This window comes from Austrofundulus limnaeus, unplaced genomic scaffold (genome assembly GCF_001266775.1).
Source record: "Austrofundulus limnaeus strain Quisiro unplaced genomic scaffold, Austrofundulus_limnaeus-1.0 Scaffold1949, whole genome shotgun sequence".
NCBI lineage: Eukaryota > Metazoa > Chordata > Actinopteri > Cyprinodontiformes > Rivulidae > Austrofundulus > Austrofundulus limnaeus.
Window position 1 is genome coordinate 1 of NW_013954351.1, and position 19424 is coordinate 19424.

Here is a 19424-nt window from a genome sequence, read left to right on the forward strand (position 1 = left end):
GTATAAATAGAATACTCTTAAAACTACATTATTAACACTATTTCATCATGTTAAACACTTAAATATGCTTTTTATATCAACACAAATCATTTAAATGAGTTATTCTGTAACATTTAAGAAGGAACAACCCATTTTCTTTAATGTAAGATTAATATAATTTAAATTAATTTGTCTTTGTCATTATTAGGTTGGTATTCCTCTGAGGTATTTAACATACAAATTAAAACTTAATGTATTTCTCGTCTAAATAAATATTTTATTTAGCTCTGTGTGCAGTTTTGTTTCTAGTCATTTTGGTTTGGGGAAATGTTTGGTTTTAATTCAGAAAAAATGAATCCTCATCAGGTTGTGAGAAGTTCTATGGATTTCTACATTTGTGTTTTTAACAACGACTCTGAACAGTATGGCCGGTTTTTAATGAAAAGAGTTGTTGCGTATGTGCCAGGAGAGATTATGCTTTAAAACACTGGCTTCCTCAGGCGAGTGTTGGCTCCCGTGTAACCAGAACCATGAAGTGACAGTCACATTGATGAGGTCTACATAAATCAGCTTGTGATTGTGGAATATGTTTTACATCGGGCTCCAGCTGGCATTCAATTAGCACTAAATGGGTTTTTGTTGAAGACTTATTGTAAAAATCCTTATTTGAACTCTGTGAGCAACAGTTTTATTGTTTGTTGATTTTCAGTCAGGATTTCTACCCTTCGTGAGTTCAGATTTTCATCACAAAGCTTAGCTGGATATTTTGTTTATGAACTCTTTTCTACAGCAGCAAGGTTGGGATGTTAAAGACTCCAAAACATCAAACCTGTGGTGTTTTCTTTTTCTGCCTGTGCCACTTGCCTTTACATGGCCTGAGTAAAACCTTTTTTTGGCTCGACTCCATCGGCCCCCTCTCTTCTTATCGCCGGATGGACATGGCACGACATTGTGGCCATGTGGTCTGCAGGAGGCTGTATTTAAGCTGGGGCAGCTCTGTAATGGGCCATAAAACCTAGCCAGCAAGTCTGGCTCCCCGTGAGGGAATAGTCCTAAGCACTCATTGACAAGACTCCAGTATCTGACTTCACCAGAGAGAGCAGCAGAGGAAATAGTGCAAGAAAGAAAGCAGCAAAGATGAGGTGCAGACAGGAGACAGTTGTCTAGTCTGGATAAATTGACTGTTTTAAAACTGTAATAATCCTTTAAATCCAAAATACCACTCTTGTTTCTCTAATAAACTTTAAGGACTTTTTTAAAGGGACTAGCTTTGCGGCACTGACCGTCCGTGTTACAATATATATTTTAAATTAATAAAAAACTAAACAGCTCACAGTATTTTTACAGTCTTTGTTTTAAATAAATGTTTATCAAATAATCAAAAAGAAAAAAATAAGGAGGTCCTCTGGATGGGTTCTTCTTTAGTGAAACGTTTCYTCTCTCKTCCAAGAGACTTCTTCAGTCMGATGAGTTTCAGGTGAACTCAGCCTTATAAGCACTGCCTCCACKTGGACAAACAGGTTAGTCACATGCAAAAGAGGGCCATCGCCTAACAATAGGCTTGATTAGCTCTATTTAGTCACATGCAAAAGAGGGCCATCGCCTAACAATTGGCTTGATTAGTTCTATTGTTTATTGTTTGTTTCTATGAACAATAGAGCTAATCAAGCCAATTGTTAGGCGATGGCCCTCTTTTGCATGTGACTAATCTGTTTGTCCATGTGGAGGCAGTGCTTATAAGYCTGAGTTTGCATGAAACTCATCAGACTGAAGAAGTCTCTTGGAGGAGAGATGAAACGTTTCACTAAAGAAGAACCCATCCAYAGGAATTAATTATTTTTTTCTTTTTGATTATTTTCTACCTGGATTACTGAGATGCATCAGGACACTTTATCAAATAATGTTTAATCTTACAATTATTTGGGGTTCCTTTGAAGGGTTTTCTTAATCTGTTGTATCCACTCCTAAACTAATCTTATCAGAAATTTTATACCTGAAAATTGAAAGCGCAACTGTTTAGACCAGGGATGTCCTGGTCCTTGAGGGTCACCATCCTGCATGTTTTAAAYGTTTCTCTGCTCCAGAACCTGATTTAAATGAATGGGTGATTATCAGGTTTCCACAAAACTTGAAAAGMTAATGCTTTCACTGAATCAGGTGTGTTGCAGCAGGGAAATAAGGAAAACATGCAGGATAGTGGCAGTCAAGGACCYTAATTAGACACTACTGGTTTAGATGTTTGTTGTCACCCTCACTTGTTTTTGTGATGAACCATAAGAAACATGTTGCTCCCCTTTTGTTATCAGATCAGTATAAATGACTTTGGCATCTTTTAGTGAAGACATTTCAACCAGCAGTTCACGCTGGAATATTTTTGCGCTGACTGGAACTTCATAAACAACAAATTATTTGTGTAGTTTCTCYTAAAATTTTAGGAAAGTCCAGAAGTTTTGGGAAACCCCCATGAGGAGTATAATGGAGGTATTCATTGACAAAAACTAAACCTGATTGTTTTGGTTTGCTTGTTAAGTGCTTTCCGTAACCAGGGACTCTAGGGCTCCCTAGATTCTCCCTTTTTTTAATTGACTTTGGCCTGCAGGAGGCTTGTGTCAATTCAGACCTTTCTAGGCAGAAAAGATGGAGGGAGGAGGAACAGAATGTGAATAGAGCCCCCTCAGAAACCAAAGAATGCAGCCCACTAGAGCTGCTCTTGTTAGTTTGCTCATGCTTTTTGTTCTCTCTTCAGCCCTTCTGGCTAGATGTCTTCAAACAAGCCGTTTGGGGGTCATGATTCTTGACGAGGGGTTTACAGCAAAAAAAATTGGGCTCCATTGTTGCAGTTAGTGTTGGAATAAGTGAGCGCGATGCGGTGGCCGGGTGTGCGTTGTGTTTGTGCGCGGACGTTGGTGACCAAGCCATGTGGGACGATGCCAGGTGGATGTCCAGGGTTGACAAGAGAGCAGGTGTCCATTAGCTACAGAGCAGAAAGGAGGGGTGGTGGGGCGGGGGGTTGGACGGGGATCATACGAGCTTCTGGCATCTGCCTTACCTGCTGCCTCCCCTGCAGTGCCCAGACAGCTACGGAAAGGGAACAGAGGACTTGGAAAAAGAGAAAGACAAAGAGAAGAGGGAAGTGTTTTTGGAGGGTAGGTCTTTGTAAAGGGAGCCATTCACGTCATGTTTTTCTCCTCACTTTATGCAGTAGTCTCTATTCATTGTAGCTYTACTACAGTTTGGTTCCTGCCTTCTTGTCATTCAGTAACTATCCAGCAATCACATATTTCTCCCCACCATTTCAATTAAATACAGAATCAATTTATTTATGTTCTGTTTAGTTAATACACAGAAACATCTACCGTTTTCACCACTTATCCTTTATTTACTACAATAACTTATCTGAGTTAGTTTGAAAGGACAGGAGGAAAAATGGTTGTGATGTTGTATAGTGGACACAAGTTTATCTGTGACTTTTTAGTGAAGAATACTGCTTCTATATGTTTAGCTCCTAGAGGGTTTAGTGGGTATTCCTTTTTCGTATGAAGCATAATTCATGGTCCACCAATAACATGCCTATCTGTTTGAAAGGGTTTGTCAAGCTTCTCTGTGGTCAGCCATGTGCAGCCCTGGGTTTTCAGCCGGGCTTAATGATAAATCATGTGCCACAATAAAACTGCCATTCAAAAGGTGCAATGAAAGGCACAACAGACAGAAAACTGCAAGTGTGACCACAAACAACATAAAAAACTCAAGAGTTTTTCATGGCTAAGTAAAGGTTAAATAAAAGAACAAAGGAAATATCACCTAAGCTTCTTTTTTTTTTTTTTGATAAGCAGTTATAATACAAGGACATGGAGTGTGAAATTATGAACCCTCGAGTTGAAAATGGGGTCCAGTTAATCTGATTTAGGGTGTATTCACACCAGCCCTGTTTAGTCCGCTTTAATCYAACTCTAGTTCATTTGCCTAGAAAGTCTGGTTCGTTCAGGGAGGTGTGAATGAGTAATTGACCAAAAAAGCAAACWCTGGTCTGCCTGAAAACCTACGTCTCAGTTTGGTTGGTTATCACTGGTGCGGTTCGATTGCATGTGTGAACGCCAAGAGCAGGAAGCAGACTATAATGCAGTGTAATCTGAGTGATAACAGTAATTAAGTTACGATACTCATATCTTGTAAAGACCTCTCTTGATGTCTGTATAAGGTGGGCATCACTGCGGTGAAGTTGGACATGCTCCTATTCGGTAAAGCCGCCTCATCCGCCCTGTGTGAAAACCAATATTCATCATGGATATGCCTCATCTTCCACTAGTGCTGAGCCCATTTTTGAAAAATGTTTGTTTGTTTGGTACATTTACCAAAACCAAAAAAGAGATCCTACAACCACTAAAATCTTATGTCACTCCATGTTTGTTTACTTTTTGTGAAGAAGGAAGTTGTCTTCTTCTGAGGTTTTCATGTTGTTTCCTTCAGTGGGTCTTGGTGCAGTACCACCACAGGCAAGGTGGGGAACAGGTTGTACACAGGGTTTCATTCCTTTGCCACAGTGCAGTGTGAAAGCGAATCGCACCTGCTGAAAACTTCAACAAATCTTGCAGTTTTGGTCCCAAATCCAACCGAGTCTACTGGACTATCAGTATGAATACGACCTAAAACTGTGCGTCTGCAAAGTCCAAATCTAAAAAGTTTAAAAATTTAAACAGACTAAAGTCTGTTTAAAATTTTTAACAGTTTATTCACAAATGCTTTAGAAGCATAGATATTTAGAGCCTGAAAATACCAGCTAAAGAATACACCAGCTGCATGACTCAATGAGTTTTGGGATAAAGATTGTTTCCAGTGTCATCAGTATACACTCACTGGCCACTTTATTAGGTACACCTGTCCAACTGCTCGTTAACACTTAATTTCTAGCCAATCACATGGCGGCAACTCAGTGCATTTAGGCATGTAGACATGGTCAAGACAATCTCCTGCAGTTCAAACCGAGCATCAGTATGGGGAAGAAAGGTGATTTGAGTGCCTTTGAACGTGGCATGGTTGTTGGTGCCAGAAGGGCTGGTCTGAGTATTTCAGAAACTGCTGATCTACTGGGATTTTCACGCACAACCATCTCTAGGGTTTACAGAGAATGGTCCGAAAAAGAAAAAACATTCAGTGAGCGGCAGTCCTGTGGGCGGAAATGCCTTGTTGATGCCAGAGGTCAGAGGAGAATGGGCAGACTGGTTCGAGCTGATAGAAAAGCAACAGTGACTCAAATAACCACCCGTTACAACAAAGGTAGGCAGAAAAGCATCTCTGAACGCACAGTACGTCGAACTTTGAGGCAGATGGGCTTCAGCAGCAGAAGACCACACCAGGTGCCACTCCTTTCAGCTAAGAACAGGAAACTGAGGCTACAATTTGCACAAGCTCATCGAAATTGGACAAGAGAAGATTGGAAAAACGTTGCCTGGTCGGATGAGTCTCGATTTCTGCTGCGACATTCGGATGGTAGGGTCAGAATTTGGCGTCAACAACATGAAAGCATGGATCCATCCTGCCTTGTATCAACGGTTCAGGCTGGTGGTGGTGGTGTCATGGTGTGGGGAATCTTTTCTTGGCACTCTTTGGGCCCCTTGGTACCAATTGAGCATCGTTGCAACGCCACAGCCTGCCTGAGTATTGTTGCTGACCATGTCCATCCCTTTATGACCACAATGTACCCAACATCTATCTGATGGCTACTTTCAGTAGGATAATGCGCCATGTCATAAAGCTGGAATCATCTCAGACTGGTTTCTTGAACATGACAWTGAGTTCACTGTACTCAAATGGCCTCCACAGTCACCAGATCTCAATCCAATAGAGCATCTTTGYGATGTGYTGGAACGGGAGATTCGCATCATGGATGTGCAGCRGACAAATCTGCGGCAACTGTGTGATGCCATCATGTCAATATGGACCAAAATCTCTGAGGAATGCTTCCAGCACCTTGTTGAATCTATACCACGAAGAATTGAGGCAGTTCTGAAGGCAAAAGGGGGTCCAACCCATTACTAGCGTGGTGTACCTAATAAAGTGGCCGGTGAGTGTAGGTCAGTCACTACTAACATATGGATGTATGTAAACAGTCATGCAAAGAGCAAAAGACTGGCCAAAGTCAAATCCCAGCGCTGTTTATCTCTCTGCCTCTTATCTGTAAATAAGTAGTGGGGGGGAGCGGTGGGACAGAGCATTGAACGACTGTCAGAAATCCAGTCCATGTCATTTGTCATGTCTCCCTGGGGCTTTATGACAGCACACAAAGCTGGAAGCTGCAGGTCGAGCTACTGAACCACCCATCTAGTCCCAGCAGATGTGTTTACTGCTATTCGCCACCATTGACCATCAGGCTGGACAGCTGAGCACCAGAATATCAATAGGTTTCAGACTCAGCCAGGCCCCTGGGACCATCTACCAAGCAAACAGGACAGCCCCATCTCTTTTTTGGACAGCACGGATCCGTTGCCACAAGGGATACCAATGAAATCACGGTGGAAAGATGATTGGTAGCAAAATGAATAAGGAAAGAAAGAAAAAAATGCCAGTTTGAATTAATCCAGATTGAGATTTGGAAGCCCTACACCTGAGGCAATTATCTTCAGTTCGGGCTGTCAAAAAAGAGCCAGATGAGTCCATTGAAGGGTTGTCTGTAGAAATAGAAAAGAAACAGTAATCCTTTTGTGTTCATCATCTGGACTGTCCTAAGACTTGTTTTGGTCTGGGGAAAGGAGGAGGAACAGACTGGCTGCTTCTTTTCTTGTCATGGGAAACTTAAAGTTTATCCTGAGTCAGTGACAAGGCTTCTTTTTAAACAAGCAGGTGCTCTTTGGAGGCAGTATCTCTGTGTGGCGATAAGACCTTTATCTAATTGTGGGGTAGAATAATTCTTTTTTAACTGGGGGGCGCTGGAGCTTCCTCCTTTTCTCCTCAAACAGTCAATGTATTGACATTTCTCTGCTCTGCTTGTTTTTGCTCTGTGCCTGCTGATATTGGTTATAGAATGAAGATACTGTCCGCTGAGCCAGACAGCCTCGTGATGGCACTATGAGGGGAAACATTGTGAAGACATGTTTATCAACACGAAAGAAGTGCAAGTTACCCTTTGTTGGAAGAGAATAATTGGACCTAATTGAGCTGTAACATGCTGGCTAGATGCCAGGCGTTTGAATTGAAAAGTCTCTCTATAAGAAAGAGGACCAAGGAGAGGGAGGATGCTGCAGGACGTTCTCACGTAGCTGTGCGACTCACAAATCAGTTAGCCGCTGTTGTGTTCAAGTTAAAGGAACTTGCAAATCCGAGCGTTTACTTGCAAGTGCGATGTTTTAAGTTGGAGTTCACCTGAGTGGCCTTTTCTGTCAACGAAAGCACAGCCGTGTTAAAGTCAGATCAATTCTCTGGAGGAGCCGCACAGCCTGTCTCCTGGCACCTGCCTCGCTAAGAACAGGCGGGAGGAGGAGGAGAGGGGAAGAGAGGGAGCAATGAGCGGGTGGGAAGGAGGAAAAACCCAGCTGCCTCTGTGCCTGAGCCCCGTGCTGCTTTTTAAAGGGGGTGGGAGGAGAGAGGAGGGAGACTGCTGGCACCATCTGTACACGTCTTTTGTATTCCAGCCCTCGTCTTTACACAGAGCGAGGCTGGTGTGCTCCGTGTTCAAATGAAAGGATAGGAGGTGCCTTTTGGGGTGCAGCACTCTCGTGTGTGTATCGATGCGGAAATTCGACGTCGTCCTCGGAAATTCGCCGCACTCCGAGGACATCTTGTGCCCCTGTTTATTTGTGCTGGTACAGTGTCATTAAGCGTGTGCTCTGTTCGCAGGCAGCCATGTGTGGCCACATCTCTGGGTTTCCATGTTTGTGATGGTAGCCAGAAGCTTTTGTTTGTTCAGCCCCACTATCAGCCCCATTAGCCTGGTTTTTCCTCTGTCGGTGACTTGCTGAACCTTTTTTTTATTGTGTGTATATTATGTGCACGGCAGCCCATACTTCCATGTGGCAGCAGGGTGCAAAGACAGCCTGCACTGTCTGCTGTCATATTGACGTGGCTTTTTTTCCCCCTGCACAAACTGCAGCTGAAACCACTGAACGCTCTGTCTCACCCACCCACCCCTCCAGCTCCTTGCTCAGCCCTAGAGGTGTTGTGAATCACAAGAAGAGGTGGCTGCCCTCCTCTATGATTGAACCGCCATTCCCTTTTTTTTCTGGTGCCACATACAGAGCAAGTGAGGAGAGGAAAAGTGGAAGTTTTTTTGTAGTCGGTGCACAGTGCGTAAACATGCACTGCAGATGAAAAGCATATGATTTGATCAAACACGCTCTGTGGTGGCTGTCGAATTAAGCAGTAGGTAGGCGTGGAGGACAACTAGAGTCCATCTGCTTGCACAGAGTGAACTCTAGTGGCCGTTAGCAGCARTGACATGCCTAATTCAGGCAAATATTTGAAATTGTAATGTAAAAATATGGAGCATCCGTTTGTTCCTTTTTAAAAGCGATGGTTTGGAATTAAATGTGTTTGAGACTATGTTAACAGATTGTGTGAGTTTATTTAAAAATYTGAATTTACATGATTATGTTGCAACTAATAGGAATGTAGCCCCAGTCCTGTCAAAAACAGAATCTTCTCTGGTGATGCAAGGATTATCGCATTTTCTGCATGTGATTACATGCTCATTGAGGTTGACCCATGCTAGTAGACTGCTTGGACCTTAATTAATACACTTACCACATTTAAATTTGTTTCAATTTAGCTTTGAAGCTTACTATTACTGTCTTGTTTTATTGTGCACTTTGTGCTTATGCAGTATGTTTGAACTGGTTGTGCAGAGGGAATTTTCCGACAAATCCCAACAGATGTGGAACAAACTGACACATTCTCTTCTGCTCTCCTTCCAGCCCTTCTGTCCTCGTGGTGTGAGGAACTGGGGCGTCTCCTACTCCTCCGCCACCAGAAGAACAGGCAGAACGAGCCTCCAGGAAAAGTGCCAATGCAGCCCCCGATGAGCTCCATGAAGCCCGGCCTCTCACACGGGTCAGTGTGTGTGTGTGTGTGTGTGTGTGTGTGAACAGACAGAGCAGGTGGATGAGGAAAGCCTCTCCTCTCAAATGGATCTGCAGTGAGACAAACTGCCAGACTTACTAACTATAGCAGAGTCATTAGTGACAGTGTCTGAAGAATAAGAGAAAATGTTTCCTAATTATTGCTGTCTCCAAGCTTTCTGCTGTCTATTTGATAAGTTTGTCCATTCCCCTGTAGAGATGGGTCTTTTCCGTACGACTCAGTTCCGTGGCAACAAAACACCAATCAGCCTCCAGGTTCAGTGTCTGTGGTGACCACGGTCTGGGGGGTGACCAACACGTCACAGAGCCAGGTGAGGTCGATCTGAAAAGTTAAAAAGTCTATTTAAGTGACTTGCATCAGTCTGTTCTATTAAGGAGGCAACCCAAAAAATGGCAACTGAAATGTTTCGACTCATTATACGATTGTAGAAAGTAATGACCTTGTGTGTGTGTTTTGGTAATGATTTTCTACATCTTAAATGTGACTTTGTTTTTGTCCAATAGGTGTTGGGGAATCCCATGGCCAACAACAGCAATCCTTTGAACCCTGGGGGTAATCCTTTGGGTTCAGGTATGTCTGGTAATAATCCGGGGATGAACTCGCCTCAGTTCCCCAGTCCACAGCAGCAGTTCCCCAACAAAGGCAARGCAAACCAGGGCTACATGCAGCAGGGTATGTACGGACGACCCAACTACCCTGGAGGAGGAGGCTTTGGTGGCAAGTAAGTGGACAAGAAACACTTTCTTTGCATTGATGTGTGTATTAAGTACTTTGTTGTAATCATTGTTATTATGCTGCTTCTTGTTAAAGTTACCCCGGAGGGCCAAATGCTGGACCCGGTGGGATGGGCATCCCTTCAAACTCCCGTCCTCCGTCAGATTTCACCCAGCCTGCTGCTGCTGCTGCAGCGGCCGCAGTTGCTGCAGCTGCTGCCACTGCGACTGCCACCGCCACCGCAACTGTGGCTGCCCTGCAGGAAACCCAGAACAAGGACATGAACCAATACGGACCGGTAGGACTGGGAGCATTGTTCACATCACACTAATTACTAGTGTCTTTGATGTTCATCCTTTTTTTTGCCTTTAGGTACAACTCTTTCAATATTAACAATAGTACTACAAAGAGAGTTGAAAGAAGTGGATTTAGGCTCTTATTTTAACATTCATGGTTAAGCGTGAATAATTAGACCAAGTAGTACTGAAGCCAAATATCACATTTTGCTTCAACATAAGCTCAGAGATAGTGTTTTCTCTGTCGTGCAGTGAGAAATCAACACACTGACAGTTACGTGGAGCTGATAATACTTGCTTTATTTTTTCCAGATGAGTTCCTCTTTCCAGATGGGACCAAACCAGGCGTACAGCAGCCAGTTTATGAACCAGCCTGGACCTCGTGGCCCTCCATCTCTCCCTGGAAACATGGGTGCAGGAATGAACACGTCCAACATGAGCGGTCCCCCAATGGGAATGAGCCAACCCAGGGGCCAAGGCATGGGGCCTTTTGGGGCCCACGGCCAAAGAATGCCCCAGCAGGGTTACACGGGACCCCGGCCACAGGGCATGGGTATGCAGGGCATAAAAAGACCATATCCAGGAGAGGTGAGTTGACGATTCAACACTCGTTGGAATATTGAGCTTTTTTTTCCCGCATGTTGAGTATTTGTTGTCATCCACAGCCAACTTATGGTGGGCAGCAGTATGGACCAAACAACCAGTTCCCTAGCCAGCAGGGGCAGTACCCCACACCCAATGCCTCTAGGCCGCTGCCGTCCCCCAACTACCCCGGTCAGAGGATGCCAGGACAGCAGCTCCAAGGGCAGTACCCGCCACACGGTGGTCCCATGGGCCAGTACTATAAGGTGCGGTGAGAATGACTGATGGTTAATGAACCAAAACACAATTTGTTTTATTAATTTCGTTGTAAGTTATAAATTATAAAGTATCTTTTCTGATCTAATCCAACTACAGCAAGAGCCACCTTTCAATGGTCAAACAAATAACTTTTCAGGGAGTGGATACCAGTACAACCAGGGTAACATGAATGGGGTGAGTCCATTTTATTCATTGTACTATCAAACCATTTTACTACTGAACAGGCTTTTTAATATTCAATAAACTTCTGATTTACTATCCAACTGTCCTCTGTTTAGCCTCCACGACCAGTTGGGAACTACCCACACTCCCCAGTGCCAGGCAACCCCACCCCTCCCATGACTCCAGGGAGTAGCATCCCTCCATACCTGTCGCCAAACCAGGATGTGAAGCCACCCTTCCCTCCTGACATCAAACCAAATATCACGGCTCTCCCGCCACCTCCAGGTCAGTTAAAAAATCAAATACAGTTTGAAAGCAAAGATTATTAATTTTTTTCAAGTTTGTGATGATCTGATATTGGCTGTTCTCCATAAATGTAGGCAACCACAACGAGGAGCTGCGCCTGACGTTCCCAGTTCGAGACGGGGTCGTCTTGGAGCCCTTCAGGCTAGAACATAACCTGGCTGTCAGCAACCACGTCTTCCACTTACGGCCCTCTGTGCACCAGACACTCATGTGGAGGTAAATACAGTATGATGCTCCTAACCAGCATGTAATACATTATGATTTACCTCCTGTTGACAGCCCTGCTTTTGAGACAGCTGGTTACCTCATGGTTCAAACTTAAACCGTTTCTTTTAATGCTGCTTTTGAACAAAATTGTGGAACTGGTTATTCGCTAGCTGAAGAAAAATATATACATGTCCACAAGCCTTTATATAAACGTTTCTCAAGTAAAACGCTCGAAAAGGTTTATTTATGTTTGGTTTGCGCAGATCGGACCTGGAGTTGCAGTTTAAGTGCTACCACCACGAGGACCGCCAGATGAATACCAACTGGCCGGCATCGGTCCAAGTCAGCGTTAATGCCACACCGCTCACGATTGAGCGTGGCGACAACAAAACATCACACAAACCCCTGCACTTGAAACACGTATGCCAGCCAGGAAGGAACACGATCCAGATCACAGTCACCGCCTGCTGCTGTGTGAGTAAACAAAAAAAAAATCAAAATAAAACAGAAACGTTAAAAAAAGAACACAATTATAAAATAAAAACGAGAAAAATAGCTTTTTCTGTGAAAATGCGGTGTGAATAATGATTGCTAAAATACTTTGATGAAAAAGCTAACACTGAGTTGTTATCACTAAAAGAAGCAGAACAGTAGCTGTAAGCATCAAATGTAAGCTAAAAGGTAAAAATTGAAAGGGGTTAATGGAAAGCTAAACATAACAAATGGTGAGTTAAAAGCTAAAAGTAGCCGAATGGTGGCTAAAACCAAACTGTGGAAGAATGCTGAATCAGCATTTACATAAATAGTGACCACAGTATAAAACGCAACGTAAGGCTTTATTGTGCACCTCAAGAGGATGTTGTTAGTAGTGACTGTGTTGTTTCCTCCCACAGTCGCACTTGTTTGTGCTGCAGCTGGTACACAGGCCGTCYGTCCGCTCGGTCCTGCAGGGCCTCCTAAAGAAGAGGCTGCTGCCTGCGGAGCACTGCATCACCAAAGGTACTCACTCACTCGCACCTTAATGTCCCGATCGCTTCAGAGTCTTTGCTTTACACACTCTTCTCCTCTTTCATCTTAAAGTCAAGAGGAACTTCAGCAGCGTCGCGGCGTCAACGGGGAACGCCACGCTCAACGGAGAGGACGGCGTGGAGCAGACGGCCATCAAGGTTTCCCTCAAATGTCCAATCACCTTCCGACGAATACAACTTCCAGCGAGAGGCCATGACTGCAAACACGTTCAGGTTATTAAACTTCACGTTAGTGAATAAATAAACAAATCGGTTGTCGCATAGGTGTAAATGATTTGCTTTATTTTTCACGCAGTGTTTTGATTTGGAGTCGTATTTACAACTGAACTGTGAGCGGGGGACATGGAGATGTCCTGTATGCAAGTAAGCTGATTCTTAACTGAACCTGTTATCTACTGACTGTTCCTGTCCGTAGTTTAAAATCGTTTCGCTCTCTCTTTAGTAAAACAGCGTTGCTAGAAGGACTTGAAGTGGACCAGTACATGTGGGGAATTCTGAATGCCATTCAAAAGTAAGTCGAGTTCAGCAAGTTCGGAATTTCTCTTCCTTTCCTGATARCTCAACTGATTCCAATTTACTCCACCAGCTCCGAGTTTGAGGAAGTCACAATCGACCCAACATGTAGTTGGCGGCCGGTTGCTATCAAATCTGACATCCATATCAAGGAGGATCCTGATGGACCGCTAGCAAAGAGGTTTAAGACGATGAGTCCCAGCCAGATGATCATGCCCAACGTGATGGATATGATTGCTCAACTCGGACCCGGACCTTCGCCGTACCCATCGTTGCCCTCTGGCCAAGGTGGCAATAACAGCGAATACGGACACCAAGGTCCTTATTCGTGTTCGAATTTGTATATTCGTAAAKAATTATAATGTGCAAAATTATTTTATATATATATATATTTTTTTTTTTTAAAGAATGGTAATGTATGCCAGTATTTACCATTTTTTATTTGTGTGCAGGCAACAGTTACCAAGGACACGGGAACTTTGATTTCCCCCACAGCGCCCCTGGTGGTACGTCAATGAATGACTTCATGCACGGCCCCCAGCTGTCTCACCCACCTGACATGCCCAGCAGCCTGATGACACAAGACAAGCCCCTGTCGCACAACATGCCTGAATCTGTGAGTCCCTTTGGAAACAARGTATAACAAAATACTGATGTACCAAAAACGTGTCAGATTCAAACTGTTTCCCGCCCTTTTATTTCTATAAAGTTAAAACTTAAAGGAATGTCATTTTTTATCCCCAAAATCTCAGACATTCAAATTAATTTGAATCAAATCAAATGAACCTACAGCAGTTTTAAAAATGTCATGTTGTTTGATATTTATGACCAGTATAAAGACTATACGACTAAATACTATATTAAAGACTAGAATGGAGGCGAGTCTGTAATTGGGAGGTTGCAGGTTCAAATTCCTCAATCGCTACAAAAAACCCACATCTGTCTGGGATGTGGTACTTTTTGCTTTTTTCCCCAGTTTTCTCGCATATTTCAAGCACAGTGAGGGCCTTGGATCTTTGCACACATTAATAATGCAATAAGGATATACAGTAGTTTTCCATACACTGTGCAGCCCTAATCTTAAAAAAAATACTATGAAATTAATTTAATGATTTTTTTTCCCCTCCCGCTCCCTCGACAGATACCTCATTCTGTCGGCCCTGACCAGACGCACGGCCCCCTGCAACAGAGCTTACATGCGTCTCCGCACCCTGGGAGCCAATCGGGGCAGCAGCTACACCACAGCGGGCCTCCCCAGCCCTCGCGGCAAGCTCCGCCCCCTCAGCAACAACAGCAACCGCAGCAGCAGCTGCAGCAGCCTGGCCCCAACAACCATCCCCACAACGACCTGACCTTCAACCCCTCCAGCAGTTTGGACAGCCAAGCGGGGTCYGACATGCCCGAGCCATCGTTAGATGTAAGTTTGTAGAAATCTGTTACAGCTAATCAGGATGGAAGGAGTTTTGTTAAAGCTAATGTTTGCGTTCACTCTSTCATTCAGCTTCTTCCCGAACTTGCCAACCCAGATGAACTGTTGTCATACCTGGACCCCCCGGACCTCCCCAGCAATAGCAACGATGATCTTCTATCGCTCTTCGAAAGCAACTGAGGCGATTTCAGACATGAACTTCTCTGATTGCCTGCAGCTTCCCCGAGAAACCATGGCAGTTACTCAGTACTTGATAAACACAAAGATGCACTCCTTTTCTCTTCTTCCTCTTGTACAATTTTCCTTCGCCAGCGCAGATTGACTACGACATTTTCAAACTCAAAAAGACACGGCAGAACCTGGCCGGGTTACCGCACCCTCCCACCCTGTGGTGATACCTTTGACTGTGCAGCTATAGTTGATTTTTTTTCTTTCTTCTTTTTTTCTTTTTTTTTTTTACACCACACACGTATGTGTGCTCATTAGGAATGTGTTGTAGCATTTTTAAATAAGTTTTTGTTTTCTTTAAAAAAAAAAAGAAAAGAAAAGGAATTCCTTGTATAAACCTGAAAAATAACAAAAAAAATCTGTATCTGGCCAGTGTGTGTTACGTTTTGTAGTCTGAGAGGCCACAACCTCATGGTGTCATCGCTCCATTCCCTGACTGGTCTGGTTTGTCACACTGTTTTTGTCCACCATCTGTTACAAAGCACAAAAAAAATTTCAGGCACTGCAAAAAAAAAATTAAAACAGGGAAAAAATGTCTTTATAAAAGAAATGAAATCAGTTTATGTCAAAATGTTTTCTAGAAATTTGCTGCCAACGTTTTARTGATTGGCTTCCAATTCTGTCATTTGTACTTCAATCGGTTTTGTGAAGTTTGACTCTTTTCCCACAAAAAAAAAAAAAAAACATTTATGAGAATCCGGTCTTCTACGCATTGCGATGTTATCCACCTGTAAAGACGAGTGTTCTATTTTATTTAATTTGTATTTTTTAATGAAAAGGTACATCATGAGAGATTGGGGTTCCTGTGACGATCTTGCCACGTTTATTGCTTCCATCAGCGTCTCCTTCCTTCCACGTCGCCCGCTCTGCATGAGCCTTGTTGTCAGCACGTTTGCAAAGCTGCATCTCTCTCTCCTCGGTGAACGATGTGCTGTTAAAGTCGTGTACAAAGTGCATGTGTGCCAAGCCCTCGTCTAGTGCTGTTCCAAAGTGGTGAAAAAAACAAAAAAGGAAAAAAAGGATTTTTTACCGACACTTGTTTTCCACAAAGTTTGGATTTTATTTAACACTAACATTGAAGGGTTAATGCTGGTTTTTAAGTCTTCTAGTTCCTTTTTTTTCCTCTCTCTCTCTCATTGTTCGCGTTGCTGCATATTTAAACCGATCCATTTATCTTTTGGAAACTTGCTTACCAAAGCTCGAGGAATGAGAATGGAAATGTTTGTGTTTGCTCAATCCTGTGTAAGACTGCAAGGAGATGCTTATGACTGAGTGTGCGTCTGTGTGTGTGTCTGTGTGATGGGAAGCGATGGTCGGACAGGAAACTGTTGAGCCATCCCTGCGGTGGAAGAAGTGAATTTCAAAGCAGTATTGGTGCAAACTTTTTTTCTTTTTTTTTTTGTTTTGTTTTGTTTTGCCACATTTGTTTTCAATTTTCACTTTTGGAGAAGAGTGCTGTTCAGTATGCAAATGTATTATTTTTTAAGAAAATGCTATCGTACTGTAAATATCATTGTGAATATTTTTGTATCATCTTAATAATGTTCGTCCTCTGATCACAAGTCGTCCAGCCCTATAAGCGCTCCCAGATCGGACTGTAGAACCAGCTGTCTCGCCCTCGTCGTCCGGAGGAAACCAGTTGAAACGTCTCATAAGCTATCCCCGCCCGTTTCCCTCCTCACTTCTCATACCTCGCTGTCTGTTTTGCGTCTCTTTCCTCCGCTCACCGGGATCATGCTGCATTTGCTTTTAGTTTGAAGCAATACTTTCTTCCAGGCTAAATGTGTGTTGATCAAGTCATGAATTTCTCTAAACATTTGATCTGAGCAGTGGGGTGGGGGGGCTTTGAAAATGAGGCGGTATCAGCTGGCTGTCAYTGTAACTGTTGATCTATATAAATATCACTATTGTTGCTAACTGTTAATACACAGTGGTTTTGTAAGATATATCACAACCATATTTTAAAGAAATCCATGATATTGTTTATATTTTTGTTATCGAAACTGTGGCTTTTTCTTAAAAGRATGAGACCATAAACCTTTTTATCCCTCCTCGTCCCCCACCCCCACACCCCTACACAAACTTTTTTTGTTGTTGATTTTGTTTTTGATAAATTATTTTGTACTGTTTCCATTTCCTTAATAATCTGTAAGGCTAGAAATCCAATTTCTTATCACTTTAGCGTTGTGCTTCATTAACCAGCGTGGGTTTTATCGAAACGTATTATTTGTTCCAGCTGAGAGCGCCGACGTGTTTCAGGTCACAAGGAGACATTGTGTTAACATCCCAAAGCCACTTTTTTTTRCCCCCTACTTCACCATCCAAGTTGAAATCCCGTGGAAGTTGTCATCATTTCAGCGTTTGTTCTTGCTTTCAAGAAAGCCAGCTTGGTGTTTCATGCAGCACCCCAAGTGTGTAGTTGGACGATCACGATAAAAGGCCATTTCTTTGGAAGATGTTTCGAGAAAAATTAAAAATAACACACAAAAAAAAGTCATAGAAAGGAAGGGCACGTTCTTAGGTCTGGCTTAAGAGATGCTAAAGGCGAGGCTTACCAAACGTCCCAAGGTTGTCTGTATATATATGTAAATTATTATAGAGACACGTGAACAGAAATTAATTAATTTTCCTTGGGAATGTGCATTGTTTCTTCTTAATATGGTAAAAAAAAAAGCTTGCAACCCCTCTACTGGACGTGGCTGAATATGGAAAAATGAAACATGTTAGTTAGTGTCTGTTGGTATTTCAGCATTTTTGTTGCCCTGCCTCTGTAATATACTTTCACCTCTTTTGTTAGGGAAACTGGGACAGCTGTGTTTTACTATTTAGCCTACATGTTCTAGTCTCACCGGCATACTTCGAGGTGCTAAAGCTAAAAAATAAAAATACAAAAAGAGAACAACAAAAGGTTACAAACCACTTGGAAGTGAGGAATAACTTGGTGGTTAGGGATGAGGTCCAGAAGACTGTAACCAAATCCATACGTTTGTACAATTTTTGATATCATGAACAGTTGGAAAAATGATAACAATCTACGGTGATTCATGCAATGTGGCCATTGTCTCTATGTTTGTACATTGTATGTACAATCATTTCATACTCTAAACTGGTCAGAAAATAAAGGAACTAATTGTGATTTTTAGTCTTGCAGAACTGTATGTAGTTAGACGATGTGACAACCTAATATTTATCTAATAAATATGTATTCAGATGATTCCTATGTGTCGTGTGTTTCCATCCAACTCTGACACGATGGTATTTCCTGTCCAACTCCCACAGGTCTTTTATTCAAGCACCAAGTGAGAATTTGTCAACTTATTTTGCCCTTCTGTGCAAAAAACATGAGAGTTAGTGTACTTTTAATGTGCCTATGACATCAAATTTTTTTGTTATAAAGATGAATGTATTTTTTGAAAGATAACATGTTGCAAAATTAATTTCACACCACTGAGAGGAACAGTCGTTAAACTGTTTAGATGTGAAGTAACAGGAAGTGATGATAAAGGGGAATGTCTATAGACCTTAAAAAGAATAGACACCTCATGGATCACCTGGTGCTGGAGAGTCGTGGGGCCGTGTTGAACCTTAATTCAACAAAACTTGATAACGATCCAAAGTTGCTGCACTTAAGCTGGTTTGAAAGTTATTCCAGTCAGATGCTCTGTATTTTATGCTGGGTATGATACCAGAGGCATCTTAGGGTCAAGAAATTAATTAGGCTACCTGTGAARAATACAGTGAGTCACATCTGTGTAAAGTTTTCTGGTGAATGTTATAACCGTAATAACTGTTTTATTTCTACGGTAGTGTTCTTGCGTCCGATCATCTAAATCAGTGTTAGTGAATAACTGAGTCTTTATATGATTTATAAAGTCTCAGTTAGCCTTCATAGCTGGGTGAACACCAGTGTTGCAATAATGTTCTCCTCACAAAATACCAAAAAAATTGTTTTCATTTTATTTGTGAAAAGTTATCCCCTGAGCCCTGATATTAATAGTCTGCTGATTTGAAAAAAATAAATAAAAAATAGGACGCCCTGTGGCATCTCTTCTGCTGTTTAGGTTTTGCTGAGTAGGAAGCGTGACCGTTCCAAAAAGGCGGCCGAATTTCAGCCAACACAGGGWCTACTCTTCTCTTCAGGCCTTTGGTAATTTCTGAATGAGTAACAACACAGACTGTAGAGAAGAACCTGATGTTATTATTATTTTTTTTTTGAGTCACCATCAGAGAGATGAAGACTCAGAGTTAAAATAATATTGTTTCATTAAATAAAGACCGGGGAGTCTTAAAGAGTTCCCCTTTAGTGTCACTTCCTGTTTACCTTTGGCTGAGCCAGTTATGTAACAAAATAGGTAAAATGATGTGTATCATGCTAAGTTTCATAAATATAAAAATGTTTTTTAATGACTTTTCATAATTGAAGGGMCTGCTTGTCACAGGCATTTTAAAAGCTGAACAGTAGGGGCAAGATGTGTGTGCAAAAGTCTTGAGTCATCCTTAATTTCTTTACATTTTGTTTTAAGGAAGCTGACATCTTTGTTAATCTTTAAGGTGGTCTAGACCAGTGGTTCCCAAAGTTGGGGTCGGGTTCCCAAAGTGGGGTCCTGAAACATCAAGGTGGGGTCCTGAAAC

The 19424-nt window shown here is 42.5% G+C and overlaps 1 protein-coding gene across 2 annotated transcripts; it reads left to right on the forward strand.

Annotated features, from left to right (window-relative positions):
* Positions 1-8882: 8882 nt before the first annotated feature.
* Positions 8883-18006, forward strand: LOC106536724 (zinc finger MIZ domain-containing protein 1; the record flags this gene model as incomplete). Of its 2 annotated transcripts, none has more annotated exon segments than XM_014034043.1 (18): positions 8883-9018; positions 9244-9358; positions 9552-9769; positions 9859-10060; positions 10371-10646; positions 10724-10906; positions 11016-11093; positions 11198-11366; positions 11462-11603; positions 11858-12068; positions 12488-12593; positions 12675-12835; positions 12918-12985; positions 13065-13133; positions 13209-13453; positions 13588-13751; positions 14277-14552; positions 14637-18006. In XM_014034043.1, coding segments are annotated over 18 exon segments (2927 nt in total), but the record flags the coding sequence as incomplete, so codon positions are not given.
* Between the last annotated feature and the right edge of the window lie 1418 nt (positions 18007-19424).